This window comes from Sinocyclocheilus grahami, unplaced genomic scaffold (assembly GCF_001515645.1).
Source record: "Sinocyclocheilus grahami isolate Dianchi unplaced genomic scaffold, SAMN03320097.WGS_v1.1 scaffold15.1, whole genome shotgun sequence".
NCBI lineage: Eukaryota > Metazoa > Chordata > Actinopteri > Cypriniformes > Cyprinidae > Sinocyclocheilus > Sinocyclocheilus grahami.
In genome coordinates, this window is record NW_015505194.1 from 610740 (window position 1) to 623478 (window position 12739).

The following is a 12739-nucleotide window of genomic DNA, read 5'->3' on the forward strand; positions in this document are numbered from 1 at the left end:
TATGGAGGTCGGCTTTGTGCATGCGCCGCTCAGAAGTGACGCACGCGGAAACGCAGAGAAGAGATCAAGACAAAACAACGGTCACTAATTAGAAGTACAAAACGAAGATTTGTAAAGAAGATTGTCGGGAGGATTTCGATATAAGCCAAGAGGAGACTGGTTTTCCTTTGCTAAAGTAAGGAAACTTTGCTTCCTTTGCTCCTGTTAACAAACGCTGGTTTTCACGAGACTCACTGGCGCATGCGCAGCACTGACCTCTATACGTCATCCGCCCGGAACTGCTTCCAGTGTACAACAGTGAGCGCAAGCTGGATTAAAGTGATTATTACATTTTGAATATGGATATTTTTCTTACAAAAACACATCGATTCGCTACAGAAGGCCTTTGTTCACCCCCCGGAGCCGTGTGAGACTTTTTAAATTTTTTTATGGATGGGCGCATTTTAATTAAGTGCTTTTGGACTGATGCATGCAACACCCGCTGAGTGCCATGAAACCGCTTGAAAGATCAAAGACAATTTTTAATATAACTCCGACTGGATTCGTCTGAAAGAAGAAAGTCATATACACCTAGTATGACATGAGAGTAAGTAATTTATGGGTTAATTTTCATTTTTGGGTGAACTAACCCTTTAATGTTTTTCAAATTTGGTAAATGCTGGTCAACATGGGCAAATTAGTTTGTGCTTTGAGAAATGTGTTATCTCGTGGGTTTCAGTTTTATCTCTCCTCACATTCAACTTTAAAACAGTTTGTTCATGTTAGATGGACTAAGGCACATGAACTATTTGTTTATCGCATTTCCTTCACTCCGGTAATTGAGTTTCACTTTAGATTCATTTAGCATTGTTGATTATATGAAATGTTGTTTATAATGAATGGCACTATAATTTACTTTAAACTTTTATATGAATATGTTTAACATTTATTCCTGAATGCAGCTAATAATAAAATGTGACTTATACACCAATGCAACTTATCTATATTTTTTCCCAGTCTGACTTGCATTCAGGTGTGACTTTTTATCCGGAAAATTCGGAATATGCTACTGTATAAGTGAGTGCTATTTGCATCTCTTCTCTCTCTCTCTCTCTCTCTCATTTTATTTCTTCTCTCTCATTTTTCTCCTTGAAATGATCAGAAATGGATTTCTAATCAAGGAGAACGAGGGATTGCTCTCGTCTGTCTGTTGGAAGAAGGTGATGAGTAGAATATCTTAACAGCACATTACTGCTCTCTCATATTCACATCTTCATTCCTTTCAAATGAAGAAAAATTCAAATGATTTTTCACAAGCCACATCATTTTTATCATCGGCATGCATTTGAAACATTATAGGCCATGTGCCAGCTCTCTCTTCTCCTTCATGCTGTTTTTCGCTTTTTTCTTTGTTTCCCTCCCTCTTTATGAAGTGGTTTCTACAGCTGGCCGATCTTTCTTCACAGTTCAACGCTCGACATTTTAGCTCCGACTCTCCATGCTCTTCCCTTTTCCCTCCATCCTCTTATTTTCTTCCCTCTCTCCCTCCTTCCTCCTCTCTCAATTTCTCTAACACACTCTTTCTCTCTCTTTTTCACTCTCTCTTGCTCTCTCACATTGCACTTGCTGTTCTTCGACCTTTTAGCTCCGTCTGTGCCATCTCTAACGGCTCTCCACAGACGTCTTGGCTGGAAAGAAGAAATAAGAATGGAAAAACATTTGGGACTAGCCAGTGTAGATCTTTTGTGTGGCAGAAGTCACACAGACTATTCTGTATGTGTCCAGACAGAAGCTTGCTTAGCAACATTAACCATGTCTGTGTAGTTCCCTTCCATTTACAAACTCATTTACTTGTGCTAATAAAATGACCACTAATAATAGCTCAAGTATGGCCTTCAAAGTGGTTTTTGTTTCAGGCTTAATCTCTATTGAAATGTGCTTTTTTACTTCAAAACAAGACTATTTGCATTCCAAATCCCAGCTCATTCAAGTCTGAGTCAAGACCGAGACCAGAAGAGGGTTGAGTCCAAGTCAAGACCATGATCGTGAAAATATGGGTCTAAGTCCAAGATTATGTTTTTAATGGTCTTGTCATAGAATCGGGAGCATGTGGACTTGCGAGTTCTTGACTTAAACTTGATTCTCTTATTCTTCATGCACTAAATGGTTAAAAACAGCTTTTAAAGATCTGACCGGTATAGTGTGCTTTATGTATCTAAGAGTTAATAATCAAAGTGGACTAGTTTCTCACAGAATCACACACACATGATAGTCAGGCATGAATGGATGAAAGTGGCAATGATCATTGATGATATGTGTAATTGTAGTGTATGTATCCCTCTGAGGGCTTTTATTATCTACCTTCTCTCTTTCTCTCTCAATTACTCTTCGTTTTCTTTTCATTTGTAAACATAAAGGTATATATTGAGGATGAAATGAAAAAATATCAGAAATGTTGACATGGAATCAAACATTTTTGTGTTGCATGAATTGTAGTGGTCACATTCACCATTGTTCAGCGAGTTTTCACAGGTGACATCCAGTCATTTCAATAGGAATCCACATGATCGAGATTCTCACATGAGGGCGTAAGATTTCCCCACCCAGATTTCACAGTGGGTTCAAGTTGGTCATGTGGATTCGCTGCGTTGACCAATAGAAAGCTGCTTCTTTTGAAAGTGACTTTAGATAGAAACTTAGAAAGTGACTGCGCTTCATACATCACTACACTATTGACCATAGAAAATTGACCTTTTTGTCCAGTTTCACTAATGTGACCGCACATTTAGTGTGTATGTATGTGCATGTGTATGTCTTTTAGATCACTGTAAATCTGAACTCATTCCATAGGCATTAGAAACCTTTGTGTGAGGTCAGTACAATATACACAATCTGCATTTGTGTATTTTATATCCACTATTAATGTCACGTCGCATTTAATATGAGGACGCGCACACACGCAGTCAAAGGGCATCATATCTCTTGGCTTGAGCTTGCCTTTAATCAAATTTAGCACATAATTGATTTTCCAGTGTGCTGACTCCTACGGTACCGCTCCTTTGTGTTCTCCACCTCTAAAGCCGGCAGTTGAATAATTTATGCTGAAAAAACGAGAGAAGTGCTCCTGGTCTCTCTGAGCAGGCCGGGGGTCACAGAAGGGTGGGACATCTCTCTCTGAGCTCATTTATATCGCATGTGACCTCCTCCAGACATGCAAGTGCAACATGGCCACTAGATAACACAGATAAACAGAATCTAGAGTGCCCAGGGGAAAGGCAGGCATGAGTCTGTAAGCTCTATTCTGAGGTGGAGGCGGCAAGATTTAGTCTGTTTTTAAGTCTAATAGCTGCTTTTACCATTTGATAAGATGGTTTTTACAGGTTTGTTTTTGTTTCTTTTGTGATAAAATATAGTATCAGACATGTTCATAAGAGTAAGTTAAATTAGCAGGTAGATTAATATTTGTGTGTGTGTGTAATGTTGTTTTCAGAATATCTGTTGTACAGTTCAAAGCTCAATGTCTGTGTTATTGAAAAAAAAAACATTCTTATATTTCTACAATTATGTGCATTTTAATTACCATTAAATTGTCGTTACAGGGTTGACTTTAAAATGAGTAATGTGTGATAGTAACAACGTTGACAAAATTTGGGGACATAACTTCTTTATAATATATACTTCCATTAAAGGTTTTTTAAAAATGGCTTTGAAAGATGTTTCTTTTGCTCACCAATGCTGCATTTATTTAATCAGAAACACTGTAAAAACAGTAATATTGTGAAATATAATTAAAATTTACAATAACACTTTCCTATTTTAATATACTTTAAAAAGTAATTTATTTGTGTGATGGCAAAGCTGAATTTTCAGCATCATTTCTCCAGTCTTCAGTGTCACATTGACCTTCAGAAATCATTCAGATATGCTGATTTGGTGCTCAAGAAACGTTTTTATTATTATTATGCTGAAAACAGTTTTTTGTACAAACTTTGATACACACACACACTCACATATATATATATATATATATATATATATATATATATATATGTGTGTGTGTGTGTGTGTGTGTGTGTGTGTGTGTTTTGTAATACAGCTAGAGGAAGTTGTAAACTGGTAAAAACAGGCATGTTTATGAGGAAAGTAATGAAGAAAAAGTGTCCATATTAACATAGTAAAAGTCAATTTTACCTATTACGATTACTTGTTTATATACGATGGAAAATGCAATATATTGTGTGGTGTGTTTGTGTGAAGTTGGAGGTTTGCTCACACACAGATTGTTTGTCGCACTGGAGTGTTTATTGAAATTGATTTTTTTTCTTTGCCTCCTTTTCATGGCTTGTTTCTTTCTCTCTTTTCTTTCTTTCTTTCTCTCTCTCTCTGTAGGTGACTGAGGAGGTGTGTGACTCTGAGCTCCTAGCTCTGCTGTTGAATGCTGGGATGTTGATCAGTTGTGTGGACACAGCTCTGTATTCTTCACTGGTCTCTCACATGCTGGCTCAGGGGGAATGGGATGTGGAGAAGGCCGCCCGTGACCTTCACCAGGCCGGCCACAGCGCTCAGGCCGGGTCCTTGCTCCTGTCCTACCGAGGATCCCACCCAGGGCAGTTCACCTTCAACAGTGCCCTCTCTGTCATTAGAAAATGGCTTTGAGGAGTATGTGTGGGTACAGACTGACATGGAGAGATTGTGCCTGTCTGTCTGTGTAAAGATTTTTTTGGAGGCCAATCAGTCAATAAGGAAAGTAGTCAATCTCAGCTGAATAAAATTAAATATAAAGTGGACATTGGCACCAAATCCAGATCCCAAATATCAGTTATAATTAGCCTATTCGGACAGTGTTTGTTCAGGACTTCTTCCCGCTGGCAAAGGACTCAAATCACCTTCCCATTCCTCTCTCTCTCTCTCTCTCTCTCTCTCTCACTGTCGGTTTCTCTCTCCTGACTGAAGCTCAGTGACACGGGTGTAATTACATTACTTCGGCTGTTTGGTCACGCTAGCCTGCGCTAATAATCATTACAGGCCGGAGTCAGAATTGAAAACGCCGCATGTGTGCTGACAGAGTGTTTTGCGCGTGTATGTATGTGCGACTTCATGGCTGATCATTTCCACACAACGTTTTGCTCTTTTCCTTTGTAGGGTTATTAATTATTTTTGAAGAAAACAGATTATGCCTTCAGGCTGACTCTCGCCGTGTGATTGTTTTAATGTGCACACGGACGCACTAATCTATGTTGGGTAGCTGAGCAGTAATGTGACTATCTATGTACTTTAGGCAAATGTATCTGCAGTGCTCAATAAAAACATTAAAACTTTAAAAAGTTGTATTTTGCTTTATCTCACAAAACCTGTTTTGTTTACAACTGTTTTGGTGCACTGCACATTTTGGGCAATGAAATATTAACAGATAAATAAGATAAATGTGAACAGGTAATATCTAAGCACCCATCTATGGGTTTAATACAAATTGTACAGAAGCGGTTTTCAATATATTATTGTATTTGGCTGTAATATCTCACCCGAAATACCCTGAGCGTATTATGTGCTTCAATTTTAAATAAATAAATAATATAAATTAAAAATGTGTTTCCAGACAGCCTGGTACACCAATATTATTATTAGTGGTGCTTGCTAAGGCATGTATCACCTAATACTATTACTCATACTTATTTGAGAAAACCCCTAACCTTACGTATTAGACTATGGTGTCCGACTTGTCCCACACCATGTGGGCAACAGACATGAATTGGAATTGTGCCAATCATGTGAAGCAGACATATTCAAGAACACCTAATATAAAATTTACTCGAAACAACATTATTTGCATGTTGTTTTTTGCTAAATGTATTCTGTTGAATGTGTTGTCTTCTAAATGAATAGATGCAAGTGTAAATGTTCTTGTTAAGAAGAGGTATATGTGTTACTTTTACACGTTAAAACCCACTTAGAAACTGCATAGCAACATCCTGGCAACCACCCTAGCCAGAGACTACATACCAAGACTGTACACTCATTTAAGAATGAGAGAACTATGATTGGTTTTTGAGATTTTGGTATTCACCCATTCAAGTAGATAGCAGTTGGAGCCTTGCATGCCTAAAATAGCAAATATGGCCACCAGTGAACTGACTTTCCTTAAAAGGGGCTTTGCTATTACACACATAGATTGTATATCCACAGATGCCTCATTAGCAGCTGTTTCTATGGGCTGCTATACGTAAGCCTGTCCACCGTATTGGAACGATAAAAGCAAGTCTGTGAGCACTCAAGAGCAAGTTGGCTGAGCGCCTGCAACCGTAGTTATACGCATATATGAATATATCTGCAATTGAATTCAGCAGATGATTTTGCTAACCTAACACAATACAAGACGAAGGTGTTAGATAACAGCAATAAAAAGTTACAATAGTTTACAAATCTGTGATATTGCATTAATACATATAAAAAACCAACCCAAAACATTCTCACTTGTGATGGGTTATACAGATTCTTCAGGAATTTACATCTTGGTGGTTTTTACAGTCAGAGGCTGAGCAATGCTGTGACATCTTGGAAGACTTATTGATTTCTACTGTGAGAGATGAGTGATGATAGATTGACCATTTTTAGATGGCGAATGCTTCGACATGTCTGGAGTGGTTGAATGTGGAATATATGTAAAATATCTGTGTTTACTCAGGCTAGCACCACTCGAATTGTCTTTAGAAAGCATCATCTAAATTAGATTTGATTCAATGCAGAAATCTAATTCTACACACAATCCAAACCCTCCCAGGGCCGATGCTGCCGTCCTGTTTGAGTTCTGCTTTATTTGCAGGCTGTAAATTGGAATCTCACCCCCCATGAGAGTCTTTGTCAAGAGAGAAAGATACATAACGCATGTTATGAGTAGCAAATATATTGTAGCATAAACACCCACATAGTCATTATCTCTCCTTATCATGACTCATAATTGTAAGTGATGTTGTTTCTGCCACTGTTTGAGTTATAGCACAGATTAATTGCCTGTACCAAATGCGTGTGATAGTGCGAGACAGCGTTGGCTGAATATATTCAGAGGTTCAAGCTGGAAACAATTAGCAATCAGTATCTTTTGAAGCATTGTCTACATTACCTGCAACTGTTCATATACAACTTGCATTCGTTACGTTGTTTCTAAGACATCAAGATCGTTGTGTTAATTGTAAAGAGCTGTAAACAACGTTAAAAAATCACTCCAATATGACAGAGCGCTTCGGAGAAACTGCCAAGACAGCACAATACTCATCTAAATCCTGTTTGAGGAGTTTAGTACAATATTTACAAGCCTAATCCTGAGGAGTCCCTGTTTCTGTGAACTTCTGAACTCTGCTCCACGCAGAATAAAATGCAGACAGATACACATGCACGAGTTGCCCTGTGGACCTTATTACACATCAGCAAATAAAACCAGAGAGGGGGAACAGACGCCGTGTGATTGTGTTTTTGAGAATAGGTTTTACACCATCATTCTCCACGGTGTGTGAGAGTGTGTGTTCTGTTGGAGATAATAATTACACCATAGCTTACAGGTAGACGGCACCTCATTAGGTGACTGTCAACGCTCTAGATGACGAGAGGCAGCGTTCATTAATTTGCAGCGCATAATGATAATAACAGCCTATGAGACGATGAGGCTGACAGCCATGTTTTGCATAAATATGAGATTGCATGTGACTTACAGTCCCAACAGAGCTGATTGAATAATGGGCTGCAATTGAAAGCATTAGCTCACTGGAAACAACCACTATTTGTTTGTGAACCTCATTAGGGTTAGCAAAGACAATTATTATGCTGACTGCCACCTTTTTAGCTTAGCCACATATTTCAGGAGGGTTTTTTACTTGCAGTTAAAGACTACCTGTCATCATTTCTGAAGTGTGATGTATCTGTTGAAGCAATCCAAAAAGGTAAGCAGGTTTTAATCAGTTTAACTAACTGTCAGGTGTAATATGGCTCAATCGGTGTTAGTGTGCCTGTGGAAGGATAAGGAAGGAAGGATTACTAGTGAATCCACTTTTTTACACTAAATTACAGTAAGTGTCTATGACATGCTGTCGATTTCCTAAGAAATCTATTTCGACTTGTTCCTTAGTTTGTTAAAATCACAATGGTCTTTATAGAAATACACTTAAGGTATGGTCACATTAGTGAAACTTAGACACAATTTTATAATCTAAGGCCCTATTCGAATGGGATTAGTTTTACAAGGGTAGATGGAATGTGTAATTTTACCATAGGACATCTGTAATTCTAATGGCCAGTTTGCACGGGATAAGAAATCTCAGTAAACTACCAGTGCCCAGTTGCATGAAAGCCCTTAAGCTAAAAAATCCCTTATAGTTATAAGGTTAAGGGTAGGGCTGGGCGATATATCTAAAAAATTTATCAACGATTTAATGTTTCATATCGTTCGGTATCGATAATTATTTACATTTTTTATAACCTTTTTTTACATTTAACCACTGTATTTTTAAATGAACTCAATTTATTGAGACAAACAACAAATATTTTTTTGTTTTAACAGTCAAAAACAAAATAAAAATTAAATATCTAATTTCTAATGTTTTATATGCTGATTAAATAGGTTAAACTTTTGGCTTGTCTCCCGATAAGCAGGTTTTAATCAGTTTAACTAACTGTCAGGTTTAATATGGCTCAATCGGTGTTAGTGTGCCTGTGGAAGGATAAGGAAGGAAGGATTACTAGTGAATCCACTTTTTTACACTAAATTACAGTAAGTGTCTATGACATGCTGTCGATATCCTAAGAAATCTATTTCGACTTGTTCCTTAGTTTGTTAAAATCACAATGGTCTTTATAGAAATACACTTAAGGTATGGTCACATTAGTGAAACTTAGACACAATTTTATAATCTAAGGCCCTATTCGAATGGGATTAGTTTTACAAGGGTAGATGGAATGTGTAATTTTACCATAGGACATCTGTAATTCTAATGGCCAGTTTGCACGGGATAAGAAATCTCAGTAAACTACCAGTGCCCAGTTGCATGAAAGCCCTTAAGCTAAAAAATCCCTTATAGTTATAAGGTTAAGGGTAGGGCTGGGCGATATATCTAAAAAATGTATCAACGATTTAATGTTTCATATCGTTCGGTATCGATAATTATTTACATTTTTTATAAACTTTTTTTACATTTAACCACTGTATTTTTAAATGAACTCAATTTATTGAGACAAACAACAAATATTTTTTTGTTTTAACAGTCAAAAACAAAATAAAAATTAAATATCTAATTTCTAATGTTTTATATGCTGATTAAATAGGTTAAACTTTTGGCTTGTCTCCCGAGGCCTAATCTGCAATTAGGGAAAGTGGAGAGAAGAGATCCAGGCTGGAGATGAGCAGGAACAGTTGATTTGCATGGCAGACATGGAGATCCAGATTTTTTGTTTGTGCATTTGTTTTTAATATTCAACAGGCAAAGTTAAAATGCAAAAATGTTCATAATTGTTTGAATAAAACATACTATTGGGGAAAAATCTGAATATTCATCTTTGAATATTCATCACATTATTTTAACAAAAGCAACAATATAATTGTAATAATTACAGTTGGCTTGGTATTGTTGGCAGAATTCGGCCCTCGGCAAAAACTAATTGAAGAACGCTGCTGTAGGGTGTCCCATTCATCATTTTAGCTTCCAAAGGGTGCTGGCGAGTGCCCCCTTTGCGGCCGCTATGCACCCTCAATGCGCACTTTTGCCGAGTCTGCACTGAAGCAAGCTCAGCAGCAGACTTCCACAGACTTCGGCCCTGTCCCAAATCACACCCTAAACCCTTGCGGTCTTCCTCTGAGTACACACATTCGTGACGTAATGGCGTTTTGACAGTCGGGTAGAAGTCTGATGCGGAGCTCACCCTAAGTGTGGGCTCAGCAGAAGTGCGAAAGAGAGCAAAGGGGCCACTCCCGAACACCCTTCTGAAAGCTAAAATGACGAATGGGACACACTACAGTCTCGCGGTCATTGTAAATCCGGAAGACCGCAAGTGCACTGTCACTAAATGACTCTACATGGTCCCCAAACCACGTTTTATTACAAAAACGCATGCGGGAAGTTGAAGAGGAATGACGCAAAACAACAACTGAAACATGAGTTGTTTATTTGAAAATAGACGTCGGGAAGAAATTAGTGCTGCAAGCTGTTTGCATGATGATCTGTTCTAAAAAATGTCACTCCATTTCTTGTGTCCAACCTTTTCTTAAAGCCATGTTGCTGCTGCTGCTGTTTTTGTTTTTTTGCTGACCTCAACCCATGTCTTGCTCTCTCATTGGCTATAGCTCGTCTCGACACCTGACACCACGTGATGTCGAGTCGGCCGACGGGTCCAGATATTTAGCATGCTAGGGACCAAAACAGTTCCCTTAAGTCATCTTAAAGTCAAACACGATGGCTGATTTAATGTTAACTGAGTGGAGAAAGTAGCCTACAAAGGCGTCTTTTTAATGATCGAAATAGGTACGATTTTAAAGATCATTCATTGTCTCCAAAACATAATTATTGAGAGAGTATTGGTTTGACCATCAATAAATCCTTTGGAGTCCAGTTTGGTTTACGTTTTTTTGTTTTCTGTGATCTTGGTATTCTCCATAACGCAAATATATTAGTATAACTGTGGTTGTAGCAAAGGGTAGGTTTGGGGTTTGCTATGTTCTGTTTATTGTGAGATGTAGTAACTATAGCAACCACGGCGCCCATTGCCATATGTTGCCAGAAACTACCGTGAAACACTTAGTATAAACATTTAGGTAAGGGTGACAGTTAAGACATTTGTTGCAACGCTCTTAAAGAAATGCCTTGCCTCAGGGATTTTTTTTCCCGTTAGGGAGACCCCCAAGTCAAATTACTTAAGGGCTTTCATGCAACTGGGCACAGAATTGTGAGGACTGACTCGAGTTACGCACTGCCATCACCTCCCAGTCGTCACGTGTGTGCCACATTGCTTTCTGTGCCTACTATGTTGTTTAAAATATTTTTATAATATGTTGCTTGTAATATCAGTTAGGTCCAGCCGAACGACTTTGGATGAATTGAATTCTGATTGGATTCTGTTGGTAATAGGCCCTTACCTAAAGCTAACCGAAATTTTGTGCCAGCAACTGATGGAATATTTATGTACGTTTACAGCTGGTCTATTCGCACGGGATTAGCATTACCTAATAATTAAAGAGCTTGGAAAACTATGTTACAGCGCATTGAATTCTGGGTAGTTGCCGCTATGTTTTAGGACATGCTTGTCAGCTGTCAGTATACTAGTACAGCAATAATAAACAGAAAACAAGTAGAGTAAGCACAAGAATACCAGAAAGCGATGTGACATAACTATACATAAAGTACTGTTAACATGATGAAAACTCCACCCACACCATCTGCATCTGTATCACATAATTAGACTGTCTGAGTAAAAACTCATTTTTATATGGAAGATGAGCACTGCTTTTAAAGCCTACAAAAAGCCATGCCCTGTAGTCTTACATTGTGCACTTCCATAACCATGTTTATTGTTTGTTTTTAAAAACGGGGATGAAATGATTGTCTGTGCTAATCGACAGCATGTCACAGATTCTGTAGATAGAGTTTAACTTGTTTTGAACCCGGAACAATCCTTTAACTTCAGATGTGTTCTGCAATTGATCTTAAAATGTGTCAGATTCTCCCTTTGATACTGAATTTTGAGGAACAGACATCTTTTCAGGTATGTTCTTCCACATTTTATTATACCAGCTTGAAATGAGGATGTTCATGCAAGTTTAACCTGTGGATGTTCATGCAAGTTTAACCTGTGGAGAGCGGGCTTTGACAGCAAGATTAGTTTATCTTTAGAATTGCCTCTCATTCCATGTACTCAATAATTACTATAAATTTGCTTTCTTCGTCAAATTATTCACTCAAAAGCCAGCGTCAGGATTCAGAGAGAACACAAAATGGTTTAATTGTCATGTCAGAGGTGAGCAAGGAGAATAAATGGAGGTTTTCAGTTTGAGTTAGTGAGCGTTGTGCTGGGATGAGGAGAATCAGAGAGAAGCTACTAATGCTGCGGGTCTGTAGAAAGGTTATCGTTCTCTCTCTCAAACAAGCCATTTATCTCTTCTCTACAGGGCTGCTGTGCACTTAACAAGGGAAACAAGTGAGAGAGGAAACAAACAGAAAGGGATAACATGGACTGAAAAAATAAATTTTTAGCTATTGATTGACATTTCATTCAATTGAATCAATATTAAATTATAATAAGTAATAATAACAATAATAAATTATATAACTAATAATGTGAGTATTAATATATAATATTCACAATATTAAATAACGTATATTTTAGACCAGATATTACAAGTTATTGCTCCGCCAACGAAAACAGTTCCAAACAAAGTCAAAACAGAACCAACTGTTGGGCATTTTTAAGCATACACTGTGGTACTGTTTCATTTCTAAATGAATAAGTGTAGTTGAAAATTGTGAGGACTGACTTGAGTTACGCACTGCCATCACCTCCCAGTCGTCACGTGTGTGCCACATTGCTTTCTGTGCCTACTATGTTGTTTAAAATATTTTTATAATATGTTGCTTGTAATATCAGTTAGGTCCAGCCGAACGACTTTGGATGAATTTAATTCTGATTGGATTCTGTTGGTAATAGGCCCTTACCTAAAGCTAACCGAAATTTTGTGCCAGCAACTGATGGAATATTTATGTACGTTTACAGCTGGTCTATTCGCACG

General features: G+C 37.9%; 1 protein-coding gene across 1 annotated transcript in view; it reads left to right on the forward strand.

The window, feature by feature from the left end:
* nbas (NBAS subunit of NRZ tethering complex) overlaps positions 1-5297 on the forward strand; it is a 164115-nt gene extending 158818 nt beyond the window's left edge. The window contains exon 42 of the mRNA XM_016295011.1: positions 4369-5297. Coding sequence (XP_016150497.1) covers positions 4369-4635 — 267 coding nt within the window. The 3' untranslated portion in view covers positions 4636-5297. The remainder of the gene's footprint in view (positions 1-4368) is intronic.
* The last annotated feature ends 7442 nt before the right edge of the window (positions 5298-12739 follow it).